This window comes from Sprattus sprattus (genome assembly GCF_963457725.1).
Source record: "Sprattus sprattus genome assembly, chromosome: 11".
In the NCBI taxonomy this organism is placed as follows: Eukaryota; Metazoa; Chordata; class Actinopteri; order Clupeiformes; family Clupeidae; genus Sprattus; species Sprattus sprattus.
In genome coordinates, this window is record NC_137909.1 from 2,346,679 (window position 1) to 2,371,238 (window position 24,560).

General features: G+C 38.8%; 1 protein-coding gene across 1 annotated transcript in view; it reads left to right on the forward strand.

Moving 5' to 3' along the window:
• aggf1 (angiogenic factor with G patch and FHA domains 1) overlaps nt 1–24,560 on the forward strand; it is an 89,902-nt gene that overhangs the window by 23,034 nt on the left and 42,308 nt on the right. The window contains exons 4-7 of the mRNA XM_080847137.1: nt 10,907–11,094; nt 17,476–17,607; nt 18,214–18,408; nt 21,194–21,629. Coding sequence (XP_080703263.1) covers nt 10,907–11,094; nt 17,476–17,607; nt 18,214–18,408; nt 21,194–21,629 — 951 coding nt within the window. The remainder of the gene's footprint in view (nt 1–10,906; nt 11,095–17,475; nt 17,608–18,213; nt 18,409–21,193; nt 21,630–24,560) is intronic.

Consider the following 24,560-nt stretch of genomic DNA (forward strand, 5'->3'; position numbering starts at 1 on the left):
TTGAAGACCGTGAACTGACTGATAGAATCTGTGACAATGATGATGAACAGTGAATATAATTATCATTGTAAGTGACTTATATCACTCTTGACTCCGTGAACTGAATGAGACAATGATCCGTGAATATAATTATCCTTGTAAGGGACTTATATCATATGGAGGACTGAAAGTGCCACAATTCAATAAATAAATACACCATCAATAATTATTTAAATGTGTCATTAATTAATTAAAATGGGAATAAAATACATACATGTTTTATTAAATGTGTCATTAATTAATTAAATAGCAATTCATTTTGTGTACAAAAAACATTTTTAATTATTTCACTATTTAATTAATTATGTCATGGTCCTGTGTTGCAGCGCATCAATAATTTATTTTATCTGTCAAACTCACCCATCAAAGTCAGTGGGCGGGGCTAACGCTGATCTAGTCTGATCCATTGCTTTAGTCTGAAGTGCCTGGAGAGACATATTCACCTGATACTTAGCGACTGAAGTCTGTAGCTACAAGACGTATACCTTTAACCAAACCTGATTTTGAATACAGCGGTAGCTAATAACTCACTTGATAAATACATCGGTTGGTAGATTAAGAAAATGTTACTAACGTGTTTTTACGTGAGTGAATGTAACGCTTGGCCAACTATTACCTCTGATTATTACAGCACGTTTGCTTTCAATACTTTCTCCAATATCATTTTATTCAAATACATTTTTGATAATTAAACTGTCTCTGTTATACAGTAGGCTACTGTGCAAAAGTTGTAGGCAGGTGGGAAAAAAATGCTGTAACCTAAGAATACTTTTAAAATGGAGGTGTTAACAGTTAATTTCCATCAATTAGCATACAGTGAATGGACAGAAGATGAATCTAAATCAAATCAATATTTGGAGTGACCACCCTTTGCCTTCAAAACAGAATAAATTATTCTAGGTACACTTGCAGTTTTTAAAAGGAACTCCGCTGGCAGGTTGTCCCAAGCATCTTGGAGAACTAACCACAGATGTTCTGTCGATGCAGGCTTCCTCAAATCTTTCTGTTTCATCATGTAATTCCAGGCAGTCTATGATTTTACCGCATTTTTTCACACCTGCCTAAAACTTTTACACAGTACTGTATGTCACCACCTCGGTTTCGATGCAACTTGGCTGAAATTACATTTAACAAATACACATAGAAACATTGCAGAACAATGACAGTGTACAGGGTTGTTTTATCTTTTATTTCAATGTAAGACATTGGGGTGATTGCAGGAAGATAGGTGCCAGTCTTCAGGTGGAGGGTCTCTGTATGCTGAGGTCAGTCAATATGAAACAACAATAATCCTTGGCACTACCGTCATCCTCTTACTGAACTACTCTACTAGCACCCCATACCCTTTCTGAACATTCATATAGCTATCAAATGAAATACAACAGGTCATTCTTCATGAATGAGCATGCAAACATCAATGAATATAAATTAATATCTTAGTATTCAATAGAAGTGAGATCAGTATCATCATTTGGAGGTAGAGCATGCATGGTGTGTCATAGTTTTGGGAGACGACAATATTAAAACAGTGGACCAGACATAATATTCTAATGAAAATCAGGATCACAGGGACATTTACCTCGGCAGCCTAGTCTCTGCCACTCACACTCCTCAGTGTGGGCGATGTCGAGGACACCGTAAAGCAGTGTACCATTTATATCGCAGCCGTAACCTCACTATGGCTGAAACATTAAGCATGGTAGTTCCTGACCAGTTGTCCAGCCCAAAAAAATAAATGAAAAAGAGTACCCCAGTTCCAAGGATCCCTTCTTTAACATGTCAGTTTAGGTAGGAACATGTTTGTAGTGGATATGTAAACAAATGTGTAGTTAATATGTTAACAATTGCATGCCTGTTCTAAGGGATACTTCAAGGGAGCCATAGTGAGGGGGAAGAGCGGCGTAAAGTGGGGGGCATGGCATGTCCTGATCTGCTTTGTGTTGGCTGCTCCGGTGCTTAGTTTGCCAGGTGTGGGTCCATGGATCACATTTACTAGTGTACTACATAACTTGCACTTACAGTAGTTACATTTCTGCACTTGTATTTAAGTAAGAGATGCCATGAAGTTCATGGTGCAGAGCTGTGTTACAACGGCAGTGCCTTACAGAACATCCTTTTTTTCAAATAAGGCATGAAAACTGAACCCCTGCTCTGGTAGTGATAGGCAGTTCATCCCACCAACGTGGAACTACAAATGTACGTTGGATGATGGATGTATGGATGTTGCTATGGTTCCCAGTTTTGCCTCTCTGTAGGTAAACCTGAAGGAAAAAAGAAACACAGATTAATTAATTTAGCAAACATTTACAAAAAGCCAATCTGCACCATACCAAAAACGCAATGTCACTGAAACTGATGAAGTATATGGTTGACACTAGGGTTGTCACGATACCAAAATTATGACTTCGATACTATACCTGCCAAAATATCACCAAACCCTATACTTACAATACGATACCACAATACAATACCACTAATACGATGCGATAGGCTACTGGTATATTTATCTATGACGGTCATTTAAAAAACATCTGTAAGGTTCCCTTTTTTACCAGCTTGTTCCAGCTTTTTGAACACTTAACAAATGGCATTCGAATCAGTATTAGCCAACAGCAAGATATTATTGAAAACTACATGGTGACATCATTGCATTGATTATACAGGGCTATGTAGACCTATTGTCCGTATCTGACTATATGACTACATAGTTATTTCCATAAGTACGAATTAAATAATTTGACAGATGTAAAATTCATTCACATTCATGTTTTGTCTTAATTCATGGAATAATTATTTTTCCTTCACTAAAAGTAAAAGAATTAGCTCAAGATCCACCCTCAGGCTCCAACAGCATGTAGCCTATTGCATCAAGTGTGTATTATTTGGTACACTTTTGTGTGCATTCTGACCTCATGATCATATAGGCCCACATAAGTGAAATTGTAGGTTATTTAGCATGTATAGCGATTTTTAATGTTGACAATGAACTTGGTGATGTTTGACTGTGTTAGGGAAGTTGTTTGCAACCTAGCCAACATGGCTATCACAATAACATGGATGTCTTGCTAGCGGCTACTTGCTAGCAGCTGTTTATGACAAACTAGCAAGTCAACAACATTCCTTACACAGTCAAACATCAAGCAACTGAAACACAAGACAAGGCACTAAGGCAGACGTCCTCTTTTACACGGACATTTCCTCTTTTCGAGACCTAAATGCGTCCGGGTAAAAGAGGAGAAAACAAATACATTCCCGTCCCCGTCAATCAACCGTAGCAAATGGCATTACGTTTTAGGCGCAACCGTCGCTAATAACAGTAGGCTAGCCCCTACACTTTGCCTATGTAACAAAAGTTCTAAGTTAACTGCAAAACATAAAATAGCAGAAGATTGCACTTACCTTTACAGGAGGTCGTACGTGTAAAGTTGAGGTTGAACTTGCCGTAGAAATCGAAACCTTGCACGCTATGGCTTTTTAGCGTCTAAGAAAAAGTTTAGTTTGACACCCAGTGTTTAGGAATGAGGCCTGCGTCAATCCACATTTCTGGAATCGATAAGCCTTGACTTGATGTGCAGGGTAACCAATCAGGTATTAGGAATCCGCCCACTGACTTTGATGGGTGAGTTTGACAGATAAAATAAATTATTGATGCGCTGCAACACAGGACCATGACATAATTAATTAAATAGTGAAATAATTAAATACGTTTTTTTTAACATAAAATGAATTGTATTAAATAAATGAATGACACATTTAATACAACATTCATGTATTTAATTCCAATTTAAATGAATTAATGACACATTTAAATAATTATTGATGATGTATTTATTTATTGAATTTTGGCACTTTCGGTCCTCCATAATATCAAAGGCTGACAATGATCGACTGATCCATGGTTTCTATGGAATGATAAATAACAAGTATACACAAATATTAACAATTATATATGGGCCATTCTACCATATTGGTGCAAAGTCACGTCGGAAATATTTTGAATTTTTTTTATGTTTTATTCCCAAAACTGTCCGTATGTATATTGTACCATATCTAAAGTACACATATCTAGTAAAAGAACAGTCATTTTTATATTGTATTTTCAGAATGTTTCGGAATGTTTTTCCTCTTCCAAAAATTGTCACTACCGAAACATCACATTTACTATAGTAAAAAAGTATTATTATTGACCTGTTCAGATTGTGTTTCCTTCCCTTCTCTGAAGAGTATTTTTACAAATATTTCTTGAAGGTTTTCACAATGAAATCCATAAAAATGAAATTTTTACCAAATTTTCAAGTTCAATTGATTTGTTTCGGTAGTGACTGCACTGTTTCGGTAGTGACTGCACTGTTGGATGGATGTTCATTTCTCTCCCAAAATCTTCCAAAAGGTGCTCTGGGCCGCCCTTTAGTCCACACAACACATTTATTTAAAAATGATGGGATTGAACTGCTTACCATTTCATTATGTCACTTCCTAAATCATCTGGTCACTACCATATGTTTCGGTAGTGACTGTTTCGGTAGTGACAATTCTAGCTAACTTCAAGCATAAATAAAGAATTCTAGCAAGCACACGGCTTGCAAACAAATCTTTGAAGAGGTGTACACACATACAAACACAAGATTTTGCATGAAACCCCAAAAGGTTTACTTAATTAAACATGGGTTCCGGTAGTGACAATTCTTAAGGTTACACGTCGATTTTCAGACTTTGGAACACATTTAATATAAAAACTATGGGATTTAGCTACTTACCATTCAACCATGAGGGACAGGGATGCAGTGTCACTGCATGGTCAAAAATGCAGGTTCGTGGCTAAAACACAGGCTCAGCCAATGGACTAAAACTCTTGTGTTTCGGTAGTGACATGAAAACTAGAGACATGATTTTTTGAGTATAGTTAATTGATTAAAAAATTAAACCCACAATAAATCTAAATATTCCAAGTTCTGTTTCAACCCAATCATAAAAATCTTTGAAATTAAATCATTGAAAAAAATCTAAAAAAATTGAAAAGTGTTATTTAAAGGCATTGAAATTTAGATGTCAGGGTTGGGGACAGCTACTTCCCAATGGAATGTACCCTATAAATGATGATTTAGTATATATTTAGCTTATCACCATCTCATTTAATGCATTGGGTTTATATAGACCATAACATTTTCTTAGTAAATATCTATGCCTAAATACATAATTGTTTTGTAAATAGTTTTTATTGTTGAGGGACTGCATATTACACGAATTCGGTAGAATGGCCCATATACACCCAGAAGGAATGTAGTATACATGATGAATATTACGGCTATGATTAAATGCTGATATGTTCCTTTCACACCATGCCGCATAACGGTGAACATTCCATTTATCTCGTAATAACAGTTACTGGTTGAAGTGACAGTAACAAGAGTGAAATTATACAGATGACATGATAACTACACTAAATGACTTATATGGGCCATTCTACCGAATTTGTGTAATATGCAGTCCCTCAACAATAAAAACTATTTACAAAACAATTAGGTATCTAGGCATAGATATTTAATTAGAACATGTTATGGTCTATATAAACCCAATGCATTACATGAGATAGTGATATGCTAAATATATACAAAATCATCATTTATAGGGTACTTTCTATTGGGAAGTAGCTGTCCCCAACCCTGACATCTAAATTTCAATGCCTTTAAATAACACTTTTAAATTTTTTTTTTTTTTACATTTTTTTCAATTATTTAATTTCAAAGATCTTTATGATTGGGTTGAAACAGCACTTGGAATATTTAGATTTATTGTGGGTTTAATTTTTAAATCAATTTACTATACTCAAAAAATCATGTCCCTAGTTTTCATGTCACTACCGAAACACAAGAGTTTTAGTCCATTGGCTGAGCCTGTGTTTTAGCCACGACTCTGCATTTTTGACCATGCAGTGACACTGCATCTCTGTCCCTCATGGTTGAATGGTAAGTGGCTAAATCCCATAGTTTTTATATAAATGTGTTCCAAAGTCTGAAAATCGACGTGTAACCTTAAGAATTGTCACTACCGAAACGCATGTTTTCTTCAATTAAGTAAACCTTTTGGGGTTTCATGGAAAATCTTATGTTTGTATGTGTGTTCACCTCTTCAAAGATGTGTTTGAAAGCCGTGTGCTTGCTAGAATTCTTTAATTATGCTTAAAGTTAGCTAGAATTGTCACTACCGAAACAGTCACTACCGAAACATATGGTAGTGACCAGATGATTTGGGTAGTGACAAAATGAAATGGTAAGCAGTTCAATCCCATAATTTTTAAATAAATGTGTTGTGTGGACTAAAGGGCGGCCCAGAGCACCTTTTGGATGATTTTGGGAGAAAAATGAACATCCATCCAACAGTGCAGTCACTACCGAAACAGTGCAGTCACTACCGAAACAGATAAATTGAACTTGAACATTTGGTAAAAAATTAATTTCTATGGATTTCATTGTGAAAACCTTCAAGAAATATTTGTAAAAATACACTTTAGAGAAGGGAAGGAAACACAATCTGAACAGGTCAATAATAATACTTTTTTACTATAGTAAATGTGATGTTTCGGTAGTGACAATTTTTGGAAGAGGAAAAACATTCTGACACATTCTGAAAATACAATATAAAACTTGACTGTTCTTTTACTAGATATGTGTACTTTAGATATGGTACAATATACATACGGACAAAGTTTTGGGAATAAACCATAAAAAAATTCAAAATATATCCGACATGATTTTGCATCAATTCGGTAGAATGGCCCATATATATGATATACAATGATATGAACAGACTCGCTACTAAACCCTCATAGGACAACAGAACACTCACAATCTTAACAATCTCTGAATGAATTGTCCAAACTCCTTGCTGCTCCTCTCTCCAGCTCTGCTCTTCACCCACACACTGGTCAGAGGAAGGTCCGGCTTATATAGGGGCGAGGTGACAAAGGACAAGTCCAGGCATGCCTTAGGGGGAGACTTGAAACTGTCTACAGATGTATTGGGAATGCCTTGAAACTTTGGGGTGGCTTCTTGGGGGTGGCCAAATGGACAGTGACATTCCCCTGTTTACGACCCCCACGGAACCTTGGGATCAACTGATAGGCTGACCTTGCTATCATCCCAGGTCCCGTGAGTGGCCTAAACAGCAGGGTGCCCAGCTGGAGGCAGCCTTTTTTACAACTAGTGTGCAACTTAAAGAGAACTGGCTATTATGTTCTTCCCTGAGAAGATCTCAGTGTTAGTCAGGGCATATTTTGAGGATATTTGGTTATATTAACACAAGTAACTACACCATATCCTGGCAGCATTTGGCGATTGGTATCTTGGCTGGGTGTACAATTCTCCACTGGCTTATACCATGGCAATGGAGGTAATTTTAAGGACATCAAAATGGGTTGTTGGTGGTGAAAGGCTGCAGAACGGCACTCGGTTACCTCCATCCAATGTTATATGGATGACATGTCACTGACAACAACTGCTCCGTGTACTTGTTGGGTGGTAACAAAGTTGAACGACCATCTGTAATGGGCAAGGATGAAATTGAAACCTAGCAAAGGTATAAGTGTTTCCATCAGTAAGGGCAAACAGGTGGAAGAGAGGTTTTATAGGTGAGGTGTTGTTCATGAGGTGATTCCTTCTATTGTAGAAAAACCTGTGAAGAGTTAAGACAGGTGGTACAATTCTACATTGAGTATCCAAGGACAGGTTTCACAGGTTAAAGAATATATTGATTAAGCTATCAGTGCTATTGATAAGACCTTCCTGCCTGGTAAACTGAAATTGTGGTGTTAGCACTTTTTCCATGCATAAGGTGGCATGCACAAAGCACATCATCAGGTATCATGGGCTGGTACAGAGTGGAAGAACAGGGTTTGGGGTATCATTGGGCTGGTACAGAGTGGAAGAGCAGGGTTTGGGGTATCATTGGGCTGGTACAGAGTGGAAGACCAGGGTTTGGGGTATCATTGGGCTGGTACTGAGTGGAAGAGCAGGGTTTGGGCTAGGTGACAGTTGGAAACATGGGGTAAGACTGCATTGCTGGAGAGGTGGCAGAAGGTAACTATTTTTGTTCGCAAGCAAGAAGAGGATACTAGAAGAGCAGCAGCGGCTTCTTAAACAAAGCAAGGGCAATGCATGAACTGGCATAGTGGACGCTAACCCCATTCAAATCATAGTTTGAGCCACTTATGATGTCCTGTCAATTCCGCAGAATCTTAGTCGGTGGGTGGGTTGTCGGTGACAAAGTTCCACAATGTGTTGTTGTGACTGCTATGAGACCTAGGGTGGTTATGATGTGTTGTTGTGACCGCTATGAGACCTAGGGTGAGACCAGTAATGTTTTCTGAGTGAGCGTGTTGGTTACTCTATTGAATTAACAATTCCTTTTGAAGATGCATTTAGGGTTAGGGTTAAATGCATTGAGGGTAAGGGCTAGATGCATTTAGGGTTAGGGTTAGATGCATTGAGGGTTAGGGTTAGATGCATTGAGGGTTAGGGTTAAATGCATTGAGGGTTAGGGTTAGATGCATTGAGGGTTAGGGTTAAATGCAGAGGTGGGACCAAGTCATTGTTTTGCAAGTCACAAGTTAGTCTCAAGTCTTTGCTGTCAAGTCCCGAGTCAAGTCCCGAGTCAAGACAGGCAAGTCCCGAGTCAAGTCACAAGTCAAGGCCGACAAGTCTCAAGTCGAGTCCCAAGTCCTACCGTTTGAGTTTCGAGTCCTTTCGAGTCCTTTCAACAACAGAGAAATAATATTTACACAGATCATGTATGCTTCTAAGATTTGTATTTATTAAGCCTTTTTTTGGAAGAACATTGTTCAAACACTCATTTCAAAACCTAAGTGTAAGCTTAACCTTTTCAGCCATGTCACCACTTTATAAAAGATATCCTCACTCTCAAAAATTAAATAAAATTAAATAATCTACATGTAATAGTAGCGTGTGCAGTGACGTTAAACTGACCTTGATTTGATTAGGCTTGGCTTAAGTGTTGCTGCTGGCAGCAGTCTACTGTGTATGATCCGCTGACTAGCTACTAAACACATACAATCTCGCTTTAAAAAAAATCCTAAACTATCCAGTCTCAAGCTTTTGGTTCATTTAGAATCACCCCTGTGCTTCTGGTACAGGCATTCATAAAGCGGTCCGAGTTACATCAACCCTAAACGTTCGTTTTCAAAGATGTGCAACTCACCGAGTGGTGATCCACATTTTTATGTCAAACACTCTAGCACTAGCAGCTATTTCATCCAAGACAACCCAGAAATGGGGACGTGCAAACGAGTGAACTTATACATACATACATGAACCAACAGGAGATACAGTTTACCATGAACCCTATACGGTTTACCATGTTTGTAAACTCAAAGTGACGTTAACAATGAGTTTACAGTCTAATTGATACGTAGCTAGCTAGCAATTAAGTTAGCCAACAAGCTAGTGTTGGCTTTGATTCAAAACGTACCGTTCTTTGTGTAACTTCAAATGTCGGACGAAGTTAGACGTTGTCGCGTCTCCGTCTGTTATCTTGCTCCCGCAGGTTTTACATACAGCAATTATTTTTTTTGTTTATCACCTCATAATTTTTGTACCCAAAAGAAACTACCTTTGGTATCATTTTTGCCAACTAGCGCGCGCGTGTGTGTCATGTATACTGTCTGTATGTATCATATAGAAACAACGTGGATCTAATTTGATTGGATGTCGTGCCGCACACAGGTGCAAAGGGAGATAGAGCGGTCAGTGTCGTGTAAACATACATTTTAATCTTCAGGTTCGAGGAAAGTAGCAAGTCTTTTCAAGTCAAAAGGGTCAAGTCCAAGTGAAGTCACAAGTCACTGATGTTAAAGTCCAAGTCGAGTTGCAAGTCTTTTTAGATTTAGTCAAGTCGAGTCTAAAGTCATCAAATTCATGACTCGAGTCTGACTCGAGTCCAAGTCATGTGGCTCGAGTCCACAACTCTGGTTAAATGCATTGAGGGTTAAGCTAAAGGATGCGGAACTGGTAGCAGAAGCGAGGCAAGAAGTTGGTAACACACAAGACCAGTGGCAATAGGGGTTAGAGAGCAAAACACTTCTGTTGGATTTGCCTTTCGAGGATGCCCAGTGGTTGTGGCTGAAGCGCTTGCAGACTACCTTGGGTCGTGAATTAACCTGAACTAAAAGTAGGCTATGATGATATCTTGTCAAGGTGTATCTGTTTTTGTCTCTGGAAGTGCCATGTATTCTAATCCATCATGTGTATGGAGGGGGGTGGCTCTGGAACTCCAGACATACTGTTGCGCCTGCTGGAGATGTTGTGGGCCTAATTCAATGAAAAACTGATGAAGGAAGGTTCCTGTTTGAAAACCCCAGTCAAATGCTCACAAAGGCAGGATTGTTGATGCATCCTGCTGTTCAGGCTGTCGTTGGGCAGTCATGTTGTTGTGTTTAGCACTTGTGGCACGTGTTGCGGCTGTCTCCAGCCAGTTGTATGTTGTTTTTGTATCTATGTTTGGGCAGTTATATTGGTTAGCTGCTGGCTATGAATACTTGCATTTGACGGTGAGAGAATTGCCAACTGTGGGAAGTCTCCAACCAAAAGTATAATGCTTTAAATATCTTTTCCTGTGTATAACTAAAACAATTATTGGTTATAGAGTCTTTGGACATGCATGGTCAAACTGTTCATTATCTCCTTATTTCCTTATTTCACCTTTTAAACTCTGTAAAATACATCACAACTGGGCAATACAGGAGGTTTCCATTCAGTTCTGTCTGCCAAAACTAGTTGCCCATGACGCTCTATTCATTCAAGTCATTGAAACATACATTTATCAATTGCTTGTACATCACTGTTTTTATCCTTAGATCACAGCAGGTACGACTATGACAGTTGCCACTTTGGTGAGACAGAAACAGACGTTTTAGAAGACGCTGCTGCACAAACTCCTTCTTCTGTTCATCCCCAAAGCGTGGACCTACTCCAATCAAGTCCGACACCAGGTGAAAGTAAAGAAAGTGGGACCACAAATTCCAATAATTTGCTTCAACCACAGGTATGTGAGTGCTAATAGCTTTGCACTTTACACAGAGCTCTTGTAATCATAATAAGTAAATATCTGTCTTCATAGAGCACAATGTGTGGAAGGATGGAATATCCTCAAAAGTAATTTCTAATAGTTTTACAATATTTCTGATCTTTCTGTGCCTTGAGAAAGGCACAGAAACTCAATTGTATCCATTTGTTGGATATTTCCATATTTTCCACACTTAAACATTTGAATCACCTTGTCTCTTTCTCTGATATTTTATAACCAATCTAATGACCCTTACACAGAATCTTCATCTCCAGAAGGCAAACTAGGAAGTACTTAATTATGATCTGTTATGGTCAAATACGTATCATTTGTCATCGGTCTTAATCTTTTACTCAAAAGCCCAGGGGTTAAATGCTTATGCAAGAAGTATATTTCCTTTTCATTTATTTTTAGTGTTGGTAGATAAATAATTTGCATTAGCTTTCGAAATTTGCTACATCACTGTTTTGCAAATAAAAACAATGATTGGGAAAGTATGTTTTAGATTATTTCGTAACTGACGGAATGGTGGCGATTTTCATGGGGGTCAAATACTTTCGCTTGGCACTGTATAATACCGTTTAAAAGTTTCTATGAAAACATTTCTATCCATCATAGAAACTGCAGAACACATACAAATATATAGTTAATTTCATGTTTACAGACATGCCCCAAAGCACTTTACAGAGACCAAGGCATAAACCCCCTAGAACAAGAGGACAAGACGGTGGTTCAAAAAGGAAACTTTGAGTAGATGGCTAGATAATGCGATTCTCAAATGTTCAGGGTCTTACAACCATAACCTGTTGTAATTGTGTTCAGGAGTATTCCAACACATTATTTCAATAATGCTGCATGTTGTAATAAATATAATAGCAATAGAATTTCACGTTATCAGGGGTGGCTAATCCATTTAAGCAATGCTTAATAAAAAATTCCCAGAAGGAAAAAACGACACATGGATTCAAACTGCGTGTGTGTTATATTTTACGATGAATTACTTCCCTGTTTTGCTGTACATGTTGTTTGTGTACGTTAGCATTTTAATTGTTGGTTTCGTGTGTCTGTTAGTTGGCGACTGGTGTGTTGCTAGCTTGTTAATATTACTTGTTAAACCTGACTCGCGGACTTGTCCTGAATGTGGATTAGGCAGCAAAGTGCCTTTATTCCACGTTTTTTTTGGTTGCAGAAAAGTCAGTAATGTGAGTTTAGCGTTTGTATTAGTTAACTATGTACAGTGGCGTGTCTACATTTGGGGCAGTTGGGGCACTGCCCCACTAGATGGCGCTGTTGTGCAGAAAGCTCAATACATTCGTACTTCGCAGCAAACTATATACATATTTATATAAAGTAGCGTAAATATTTGTGTGAATAACCTTGACTCACAAGCATTATAGTCTTGTTTTGGAGTAATTTGATTTGTGTGTTTTTCTGCCTGTGTGCTTGCCATAGACATGAATGAACGTTTATAAATGTCTATGGTGCTTGCTCTATGCAACGTTTCCGGTTTCCTGTGAGGCACAGGCCCACGCTGCCCCACCGTTACCATGGAAACACCAATGAGCGTGAACCACACAGGCCAAAGTTAACATTGAGCCGCGGGGCACTTTCAAATTTGCCCCATGTAATCTGCCTAGCAATTAGACTGGAACAAGACGTAACGCAAAGCGTTACAAAATATGACCGCCGAACTGTTCAGTAGGTTTTGGCACAGAATGAGTCATGGTTGGCAGTGTGTTTGTGTGTTTTTATGTGTTTTGTGTGTGTAAATTGGTTTGTGTTTCGTTTTTATGTATTAAAGGAATTATTTGTGATGGATTTTGATGATTTGGTTATGTAATGTTTTGTGTACTACTTTTTTGTGGATTGTTTTGGTATATTTTTCTTTTGCAATGTAGTTTGTTAAAACAGGTCAAATAAAGAGGTTTGGAAACAAAGTGAAGTTTCCAACCACCAACAGGTGGCGCTATAGGTGATATCAGTCAGGCATATGTACGCGTTCGGGCTGGATCCAGCGTCCATCATTTTCTCTGGATCAAACAATGTAATCAAGAGTTATAAGAGACTTTGTGTTTTGTGGCAAGCACTGGCAAGTTGGCAAACGTTGAGGGTCTGCCATGCCCACACCTTACGACTAATGAGAAAATCTTATATAACTTTTAGTCGCCCATGGCTGAAGAGTAGCTGGACCACATTTCAAGGCGTTACCATTAAAGCTGTCGGACGATTTCGATCAGATGCGAGTTGTGCAAACACCGTCAAAACGCATCTTCCACTCAAAATGGCCGACTTCCTGTGGACCTGCCACCATGGTGTCAAGAGACTTTTTGGTGCGTCCAAGCATGATCAAGACGTGTACCGAATTCCGTCAAGCTACGCCAAAATAACCCCAATGCGCAGGGGTTTTTGCAATGTTCTAGGGGGCGCTACAGAGCCATTTTGCTCCATCCATGGACAAAAACTCTACCGAAGATGGACGGTTCCAGGCTTGATGTCCCTGGCAAATTTGGTAATTTTTCGAGCACATTGACATATATGCAATTAATATGCTTTTTAACTTTTAACTAGGTGGCGCTATACATGTAATGACTGGTGATGGTATGGGTTGACATGGCCCCTTGACACAAACATTCAAGAACAATTTGGCCCTCCAAGGCCCTACGGTTCTCGGGATATTCGAAGAAAACTGTGTCGCGCCACCTACAGGCCAGTTGGTGTATAATCATATAAATCAATTTATTGCATGCCCCCCCGTGAACGGAATTCCACGAAACTTAACGTGCAGTCAGAAGGTGTCATAATGATCCCACACCTCCGATTTCGTGCTGTTCTGACCTTGTCAGCTTACAATTAAAATGTTTTACAACACTCCAGTTTTGCTTTTTCATTTGTAACTAGGTGGCGCTATTCATGAAATAAGTGGTAGTGGAATGGTTGACGTGGCCTCTTAAGACCAACATACAAAAAAAATGTGGTCCTTCTAAGCCCTACGGTTTTCGAGTTATTCACAGAAAACTGAATCGCCCCACCCTCTCTAAAACGGGTCCAGTCCGACGGGGGTGCAACGGATCAAAACGAAAATCAATGGTTCCACGCTCATCTAGTGGGGCTACATGCCCACCAAATTCCGTGCACCTCGGTGTTTCAGTGTCCTGGGAATCGTTAACAGAAAATCGGCAAACAGAAAAAACAGAAAAAAAACTCAGACTAAACCTGTCGCGCGGCGGTCATAATAATGCAAAACCCGCGAGAACTGTACCCCGAGACTAAGGGAAAAAAAAACATAGTCAAAGATCATATCAGACAGACCAATGCCAGTAACGTTACTGCAAGTTAGCTATCGCTAGTTTTGGAGTATTTTGGAAGTCTTTTAACTCAGACTACATTGAAAAATGTAGACTATTTGTTGAGGGTGCAATTTAGTTAATTTTCGTTGGAAGACAAATTCAAAATTAAACGTTTTGGGCCAGTCAGACTGTAGCCTGGTGAGAAAGCAACTTGAACTTTCAAGACGGAATGGTATGACAGAAAGACATGGCTAACTGCTACCACATCAAAATGAGCACTGTTCTGTTTCCCATGCCGTCTTTTTGGAATTGGTACTAATGCAGTTCGGACAACGGATGGATTCAAAGACCTGGGCCCTGTTCGGCGTACAACTGAAGCTAAGATAATTAATTCAGCTCGCAACTGGAGATTAACTAGCTCGCTAATTGAGAACAGGCCAAGCCCGTCTGGCGACGGGCGCTAATTTATTTTAATCGTTAATTTATCCCAGGCTAAAATCATCAGCTAAATTGCGCGTGCACGTCCTGCTTTAAAAGGCATGAAAGGTCGATAACCAAAACTAGGATTTTTTGAACGGCATTTTAGTCTAAACTCAAAGAAAAAGACTCATTTTTTTCTCTGCTAAGGCGGGATATGACCATGAACGCGTTATGAAGAATTCAAGACTATAATCATGTCAAAATTCATCACTGTCGCGACTGCAACAGCATTAAAGAAACTGTCCATAGGCTGTCTAAGTAGTGATATCTTTTCTTGGCCCGAACATGTGACTTTGGTGCAGCGGGCAGAGCGTAGGGCTTGCATGCAGTTAATCGCCGGTTCGATCCCCTTCACCTTCGTAAGAATTGTAGTTTTAAATCGCTTTGAATAAAACCGTCTGCTAAATGACTAAATGAAAATGTATTAATAAGAAATTCAATAAATTGAAGCAATGCAAATAAATTGCGTTTCTTTCTCTCTTCTTATCATGCAACCACCTTACCATCCACATCCACCATCCACCACTGCACAAAAACTAGACACGTTTGCAAAACTAAACTTAATGCAATAAATGACTCGAGAAGGTCTTCTAAATGAATTATTCCTTGTCGGGTGGATCGGTAGCGCTCATACAAGAACTCATCATGATGGAAAAATGGATCTTCTTGGCGATCGCAAAGAACTTTTCCTACGCTAATCAAACTACAATATGACTCCTTGTCAATGGGATCCCTCCTTTTGGCGTGGGTGTGGCAAGTTTAGCCAGCTAAACTTTGGTTAGCCTGCCCTGGAGCAGGTTAGTGCTAAGCGATTCATTACCATGGTGATCGATAAAAAGTTTCTTCCGCGAACTCGCTAAAGTGGTGTTGTCTTTTTTTAGCCTGGAAATTAGCTCGCTAAACCGCTTAGCGAGCGTCGCCGAACAGTACCCTGGATCATCTGGCAGGAAGCTGAAAAACCCATATCAATTCATATGAAATTGGGGCAGGTCAACATCATGGCACAGCTAGATAGTGCATATCACCTGAACATTTTTTAACACAACAAACAGACGGAGGAGAATCGAATGTACTGGGGAGGCTGATATTGTGCATAAAGCTCTGTGGGAAGTGCGAACTTTGAGAAGGGCACTACGATTCTGTGAGTCAAACCTTCTTTTTGTTTTGGAGCTGATGGAAAAGTTTTGTTCGTTTAGCAGCATGTTTTGTTGCTGTTACCTGTTTCAGTTGTGCCTTTTGCTTAATATTGAATGCCACATGTGTGCCACAAGCTTAATAAATTATGCAAGTTATTTGAGCTATGTGTCTGTCTAATCTTTTGAATTTGTTGCAATTTTTATTTTAATGCTATATTATAGGCAACATCTTTGTGTCGCGCTGAGCGCTAAAGCATGTGAAATGTATTTGAAATAGGATTTCTGCTCCCTGCTGGCACTCAAAATGTAGCCCATAGTGTATCTTACTGGTCTATATAGGGCTACTGCTTATAATAATCAGCTACCTTTATTATTATGACGATGACATGACGTCATACAAAATTGCCCCACCAGAAATCTCAGGCTAAAAGCGCCACTGACTATGTATGTATGTGTGTCAGTTTCCATGTGTGTGTCTCATGTGGTGGTGACAGGTGAGTTATCAGTAGATTATAAATATGTACGTGTTATGGCATCAAACAATGTGGGTCTTAAGATAAAAAAGCTTGGGAACCCTGGGTCGACCATAATTCAGAATAATTGTATTGAGGCTAAGCTACTAGAGGAAATTAAGAAAAAAGTAGATTTGACTCGTAGATTTTACACTTCCCTAGATTTGTTTGAATCCCTTGTGAAGACAAATATATTAGTAACTTCTACAACGATCCTTATTTGGGAAATTTTGACATGCATAGTACTTCTTGTTGATGTTATTTCTATTTCTTATTTCTAATGATCACCTGCACTCCAATCTTATGCTGACTCATGCTCATAAAACTTTCATAATAATCTCACGCATGCTCAAACCTATAAGCATTAAAAAAATCGATCCTAGACGTGGATTCAGCCTTTAAAGGGAAGCGTAAGAATTTTTCAAACTTGGCCCTATTTTTAGATCTTTTTGGGTCGTTAAGGACAATTAACGATCCAAATCGGTCTAGTGCTGAGGTGGAACACAATAACCAGCAACCTTAAAGCGGCTATACAATGTAATCCCATGGGGCCAGCATCTGGGTCAAAGTAAACTTTTTTCGCCACCTGATAAGCTCATAATGCTATTAGACATAGAAAGGATGGAAGGACTAGAGATGGACCTGTGTCTATTTACCTAAATAACTGCAAATAATTGACTTTCTGTGGTTAAAGTTTCTGTTTCTGCAATTCAAATTCAGTTAAATGTCATTTTCAAATGTTTAGTTTTTCTTTCAGAAACAAGAAAATTGGTCAGTGATTCCAAACTTTTAAACAAGTGTTTAGTGTATCACTCACTGAATGTGTTAAACTGGTCATATTTCTTTCTTTGTTCTCATTGCTAGAATATAATATGTGCCTGTGAATGGATTATGATCTAATTGAGTTGAAGAGATGAAAAAGGGTCACCGTTTCTGTGTGTGCAGACAGGTGATAGCGGCTCGATTGCTGACATGCTGCGTGCCACTGCTGAAGAGGCCCTATTTCATACAGGATATGTGTTTGATGAGAACTCTGGCATGTACTACGATCACAGCACTGGCTTCTTCTACGATTCGGTTAGTCTTAGTCCTTGAATCATTTTTCAAACCTTATTTTTATGTGGTGCATTGCTCACATATTATTAAAAAATGTGTCCATACAATTAAAGATTTTAAACCATAACACATAATACATTTCGTATTACATTTTGAACAGGGTAACTAGTAATCGCTAGCCTATAACATTTCAAAAGTACATTTCCTGGTTATAGGCAACATTCCTTGAGTGTCACGCGTGAGTGACACAGGCACACTAAAGTAGTTGTCGGACTGCTATCCAAAGTTACTGAAACAACACATGAAGATCTCAACACACGTTTGGTAGTTTTAAAATGTATACAGTTTCCATATTGATGCACTGATGTATTCCAATGCATTGAACGGGAAATATGGTTACTTGTTATCGCACCATAGGAGGCAGTTTTTAGTGGTTGTGAAAAGAAAAAGATGGAGAAAGATACCTTTTTGCAGTATTCGAAAAATATCAGCTAAACTGTTTATTTAGACTGTTTTTGTTTAATACAACCAGGCAAACAATTCCTGAAAAAGTGTGTGAGGGTCCGAGGGTCACAGTTTTTTGCTCTTTGATTTCCATGTGCTAATATATATAACATGTCTTTCTAGGCAAATCAACTGTACTACGATTCCAACACAGGGATATACTACTACTATGATGCAGACAGTGGAAAATATCAGTTCCATTCCAAGATAGAACTGCTCAGCACACAAACGGACCATGAGCCTCATGACCAGAGGACTGCGGACAAGAAGACCAGAAGCAAAAAGAACACTATTGGTGCTCTTGTACATGAAGATGGGGTAATTCACACGTGCTGAGTGCGCTGATAGGTGCAAAAGCATTTTAATTTCATTTTGAGAAACCTGAGACAGTAATTTGAATGATTATTGATGATTATTAATTACTACATTTCTATCAATGACAATACTCTTCAATATTAAGAGGAGCAATCAAATTACAAAAGGTAAAATATAATTTCTATCATAGTAAATGTATGTCAATGGAGCAGCAAAAATAACTTTTAAATATCAAGATGAGCAATAAAGATATACAAGATCAAATCACTGTTCTACAATATCAAATATCTATCAATGTTCAATGAGAAGGCCCTTCAAGCAACAGTGTGCAGCAATTTGCCATTTTTTATAGACAACTAGTTTTGGCATTTTTTAAATGGTATAAGGACCGATTGGCAATAGTAGCTCAGGCTATACAGTATGTAGTTCTGTTGGGAGGGACAGACCACCCTGTGAATATGTAAGAAAACCTTCCTCGGTGGCTACGGCCGAATACCACCTGTGGGATTATCCCTTACCTACCCCACTCCCACTCTGCTATATTGCTTTATTATAACACGGGTAGATGGAATTATAACACGGGTAGATTCTGAGAGTGAGTTCCGGGGTGTGCTATATTCAACGATATAGTAACTGTACGACCTGTTTTCATCTACCTGAGCGTTCAATATCAGTGCGCACTCCAAAAAAAATATCTAACCAAGATGGCGGCCTGTTGTGGCTATGTAGTGGGGAATGTTTCATGTGAATTAAGCTATCTACACGACTTTTTATATGTCTAAATTGACTCGGTTAGTTGTTTCTGTGCTACACGAATGTTGCAGAGTATTGTAAGTCTTTACTGAAAGTCTCGAATATTATTTGTAGGTGACTGCAAACGCTTAGACCAAAAACCCATTGAAACACACGTAGCTTTTGTGCTAGGCTAACAGACGTGAAGTTCCCAATGCTATTTGTCTGTTGCATAGCAACAGCCACACAAAGGTGGACTATTTTCTCTTGGCTACTGAAATGCGATACACAACGTGTGGTGTCTTCAACTTTTTTTGTGCTGAAAGGCAGCTTACTGTTTACTTTAATTGTACTTAATATTTATAAAGTCGCTGGCAACCGTGTTATAAAAGCAATAAGGTACTCGAGGGTATATTTAAGCAATAAGGTTCGAGAGGCAGTACTGTAATTCGTAAACCACGCAACCTGACGAAAATGACCACGAGCCTGTTTTAGCCATAGGTTTCCAAAGAGATGACAGCAAATGCATGAATATGTCTTCAAGGTTGATATTAATTCAATATCCTTTATAATGGCTGGACTTTGGAACATTTTAATGATGGTGTTTTACCAGCCAGTTTAGTTGAACTTAAAGGATCTTTGGTTGAAAATAAATAAGGTTTAGGGTTTATGACTGGTTCACTGGTTATGAATGATAATGATATATATTTTAATGTACTTGTTCGAGGGTTTGCCGGCCCTCCGCTGCGCGTCGGGCCTAACAACTCCCTCGAACAAGTACATTATTGACGATACAGTACTGCCTCTCGAACCTTATTGCTTAAATATACTTCGGTCGCATATGCAATCCACTAAACACAAAAATGGAATGTGCGGTCGGCAAGAGCAGTTCATTTTACCACTCTCAACTGTCTGTGCTGCTGCACCACCACCAACGAAAACTAGTGCCATGGTACAAGTCAACGCTACGGCTCCAGCAACTACATCTGACCTCCGGGTGACTATGGGCGCCACACCAACACTGCGTGCAGAGGCTCTGTGGTGTTTAAACACTGCAGTTAAACACCACTCATTGAACTCCAACGAAGGAATTTCGGAGCTGTTTAAAGACATTTTTCCCAACTCTGACGCCAAGTCATTCACGTGTACAGCAACGCAAGTTGGCAGAGGAGGTGGAGGGGAAGGCCGGGTCAAAGATGGCCCAGCTAATCACTAAATCCAATACACTCAGAAGGAGATACAAAGAGAAAAAAGAGGAACAGGTTAAAAATGGACTAAACTATTGAGGGAAAGGCCATTCCATTAAGACATTTGCCATAAGAATATTTTGCTCATGAGTTCATATTAGGCCTATAGCAGAGGTTTATGTTAAAATCCAATTATAGCAGTTCACCAGTTCACGTAGTGGATGCCAGTTTGTGAAGTGATATCAGCAAAAATTCATATAGCAGATGCCAGTTTATAATGCATCAACAGTTCACGCAGTGCTGGAACTATCTCTCCATTGCACATTTTATGTAGTTTGTTTTATTTTTATTCACAAAATGAAATACATGTGTGCAGTATGTGGTCAATATCAGTGAGTCTCTAAATCTATTATGATGTGTATAGTGTTATATATGTCAAAATCTGCGTAAACGTTAGAAAGGACGCTGATTAACACTTGCAACTCAGTGTCATGATGGTTTTAAAAAAAAAATCAGAAGGTAGTAAAAAAGGTATTAAAAGGTATTTTATTTAACTTAAGGATTGCTGTGTATACCCTGCATAAGCAAATAAGCAATTAAGCAAGCAAATAAGCTAAAACACATAAACAGACCACTTTGGGTTCTAGATACCCAGATAATAATATGCATTAGATGTTATATTTAGCTGCTGAATCAATGTTATTCATATAAATACCCAAAGCATAAGCAGTCTAAGCATTGGATGTATACAATTTCTATGAAACAAAAGGTCATATTAAAGTAAATCATTATTTCTTGTGGAAAGAGAGCCCACAAGGGGTCGTTTGGAAAGTCCTTTTTTTAACAGTTTTGTTTTTGTCTTCTAACAGGACAGGACAGGCGAAGGACTGAGGAGTGGTAAAAATGGACCTGAGATAGAATGCCAGAAGAGGAAGAAATCTATGACGGGAAAATGCAGAAAATCTTGCAGCACAGAACATGAAGAAAAAGCAAAGAAATCAAAGAAAAGCTGCCATAATCGAAGCCACCAGCGCTCTGTTAAGGAGAAGAAAGCAAAGAAGAAGAAAAGAGAGAAGGATGACACACATTCGGACACTTCAAAAAGGAGGCATAAAAAGACCCTGAAGGCAAAAAGAAAGAAGCACAGCTCTCAGCGCCATGAAGATAAACAGAGGAGCAAGAGAGAGCACAGCACAGATAGTGAGCTTGAGGAGGGAGAGATCACAGAGTCGGAGGGACAGAAGTCAACTTCTTCATCCTCCTCCTCCTCCTCTGACACCCCTAATAGTCCCAATACTGAGGAAGGTGAGTATGATCCCACAGCTCTGCTGCAGTAAGAATTCAAGTTATGTTCAGAACATGCCACATAAAATATTTCAAAAATATAATATGTTTGACTAACTCTACATTGAGCATAGCACCACATGCATCCACACGAGCCTGCATCCACACGTCTTCAGATAGCATGGTCGTGTTGGATGATAGCGTCTGGTAAATGTTTGTCATCAGTAATAACTTCACAGACCTTTGGCATGGCATTGTATGTTTTCTCCTCTGCTCCACCGCCTGGCTGTTTATTATATTATTTGCATTGATATTGATACATTGTTGGTCATAATGGCAATACATTTTAGTCCAAAAAAAACAAACCTACAATAAAAAGCCTACAATAACTCCACTGCATGGGAAATAAACTAGTCTTTCTGGGGTTTGTAGTTCTATGTTATAAAACAATTGGGTTCTATCGCGTTATTTAGCTGTTTCTGATTGGACGAGAGACGTTCCATGCGTTGGATTATCCCAGAACAACCCAACTCGGACTTTTCACAGCTAATAATAAATCACTCCGCGATGAAACATTCTATAGTGCGTTGATGATAACCGTTAATTCAAAGTTCTTATAATTCCAACCCAAGAAGTTGACAATGGAACTATTTTTTGTTGCGGAGAAACAATGGCGAAATACAATTTTTTTAAATCAATAGCTTCGTGTTGAAATGTTAATTGGTTGACTATAGAATTGTTGAAATCTATAATTAAGCAATATAGTACTCGTGCGAGTGGGGCAGGTAAGGGATATTCCCAGGGGTGTTGTTGCCTACGCCACTCGGCCTCCGGCCTCGGTGGCTACGGCCGAACACAACCCGTGGGAATATCCCTTCCCTACCCCACTCCCACTCGTACTATATTGCTTAATTATAGAATATGTACTGTAGAGTTAAGAATTAATTCTGAGAGGCGGTGGTCATTTGTTCCTGTACATTTTCATACTTCTACAGAATCAGCAGTTTTCCTAATAGTCCTGATATTTATTTGCTGAATAACTAAAGCAGAAATGGGCTCTCCTGAAAGTGACATATCCCAGAATATAATATCAGAAATGTTACTTATTACAAATGTTCCCTTGGTTTTTTTCAGCACTGAGCAAATCTTATTTATTCTGAGCGCACATTTCAGCACTGTGAGCAATTCGTAAACCACGCAACCTGACGAAAATGACCACGAGCCTGTTTTAGCCATAGGTTTCCAAAGAGATGACAGCAAATGCATGAATATGTCTTCAAGGTTGATATTAATTCAATATCCTTTATAATGGCTGGACTTTGGAACATTTTAATGATGGTGTAAAATAAATAAGGTTTAGGGTTTATGACTGGTTCACTGGTTATGAATGATAATGATATATATTTATGTATACAAAATAAAAGTATCCAAGGTGTTTAGTCATTTCTCAGCAGGTACAACATTTAAGCAGAACTTCATTGAAAGAAAAATGCTAATGCAGTGCTTAACAATACATATAGTAATTATGGTGTATTTTTTCCTAAAGGTAGCCTTCATAAATTATTTAATAACTGGAGTGGTTTGCAACAAACTAAGCTACAAAAAATGTCATTTGAATTACATTGAGGGAGCTTGGAGCTAGGCCTATCTGGCTGTGTGGCTCATCTTGTCTGCAGGCCTATGGATTACACACCTTTCTGACTAAACATTTGTCAAAATGTTGTTGCAGTTATCAAGATCACTTTGAATGGGGCCTTATAGGTCTAATTGAAAATATTGGAAATTTCTACCTCAAATCTTCTCGCCTCACGATTTTGTCTTAGTGGCATTCATTAGACTGAAACCGCGTTCACAGTCGGCGCTAGATGCTTGAAATGTGCCACAAATGTCAAGAAGTTGTACCAGATCTGGAAAATGCTCACTTTTCAGCGACCACCTTTTTTCAATAACCATAAACTTGAATTTGTTGTTGACAAATGCATCACGGGACCGCATATTATGCTTCCTCCAGAAGCGCTTCGAACTTTTTCGCCAGATTGGTCACGTCATTCAGCCCATGATCAAATGTACTAACTGCGCGATCCAACGTGTCCGGCTCAAAGGCAGCTCAGCTCAGGGAAGCGGGCATCCAAGTGCTTACAAACTTTAGAAAATAAAAAAGTTTTTTTGAAAGAGAGCACTGAGTTAGATGACCTTAACTCCAAAGGTAGGCTATTCCAGAGGGTTGGGGCACAGTAGCTAAAGGCACTGTGTGCAGCATTGGTGTTTATTCTTGGGGTCGTGAGAAGACATTTATCGGAGGATCTTAGGCAACGCGATGGATCATAAAGAGAAATCAGATCGGAAATATAGGGTGGGATAAGACCGTTTAGTGATTTATACACAAGAAGGAGTATTTTAAACTCAATTCTTTGTTGTACAGGGAGCCAGTGAAGTGATTTAAGAACAGGGGTGATATGATTGAATTTTGAAGTTCTAGTGACTATTCTAGCAGCTGCATTTTGGATAAGTTGAAGTTTATTTAACATCTGTTTTGTTAGACCAGCATAGAGTGCGTTGCAGTAATCTAACCGACTTGAGATGAATGCATGAACAAATTTGTCAGAATCCTGTAAAGACAGGAAGCCACAGACTTTAGAAATATTTCTAAGGTGGTAAAAGGCTGTCTTAGTAATGTTAGATATATGCTTTTGAAACTTAAGATCTGCATCAAGAGTCACTCCTACATTTTTTACATTCTCACATGGTTTTGCCCAGAGGGAGGTTAAAATTGGTTGAAAGTGATTTCTCAGGGCCTTTGGGCCTACAACCAGAATCGCTGTCTTGGCATCATTTAGCCGTAGAAAATTTTGGGCCATCCAACTTTTAATGTCGGAGATACAACGAGTGAGGTCATTTACCGGACTGGGGTCATCAGAGGAGATGGATAAGTAAACTTGGGTATCATCAGCA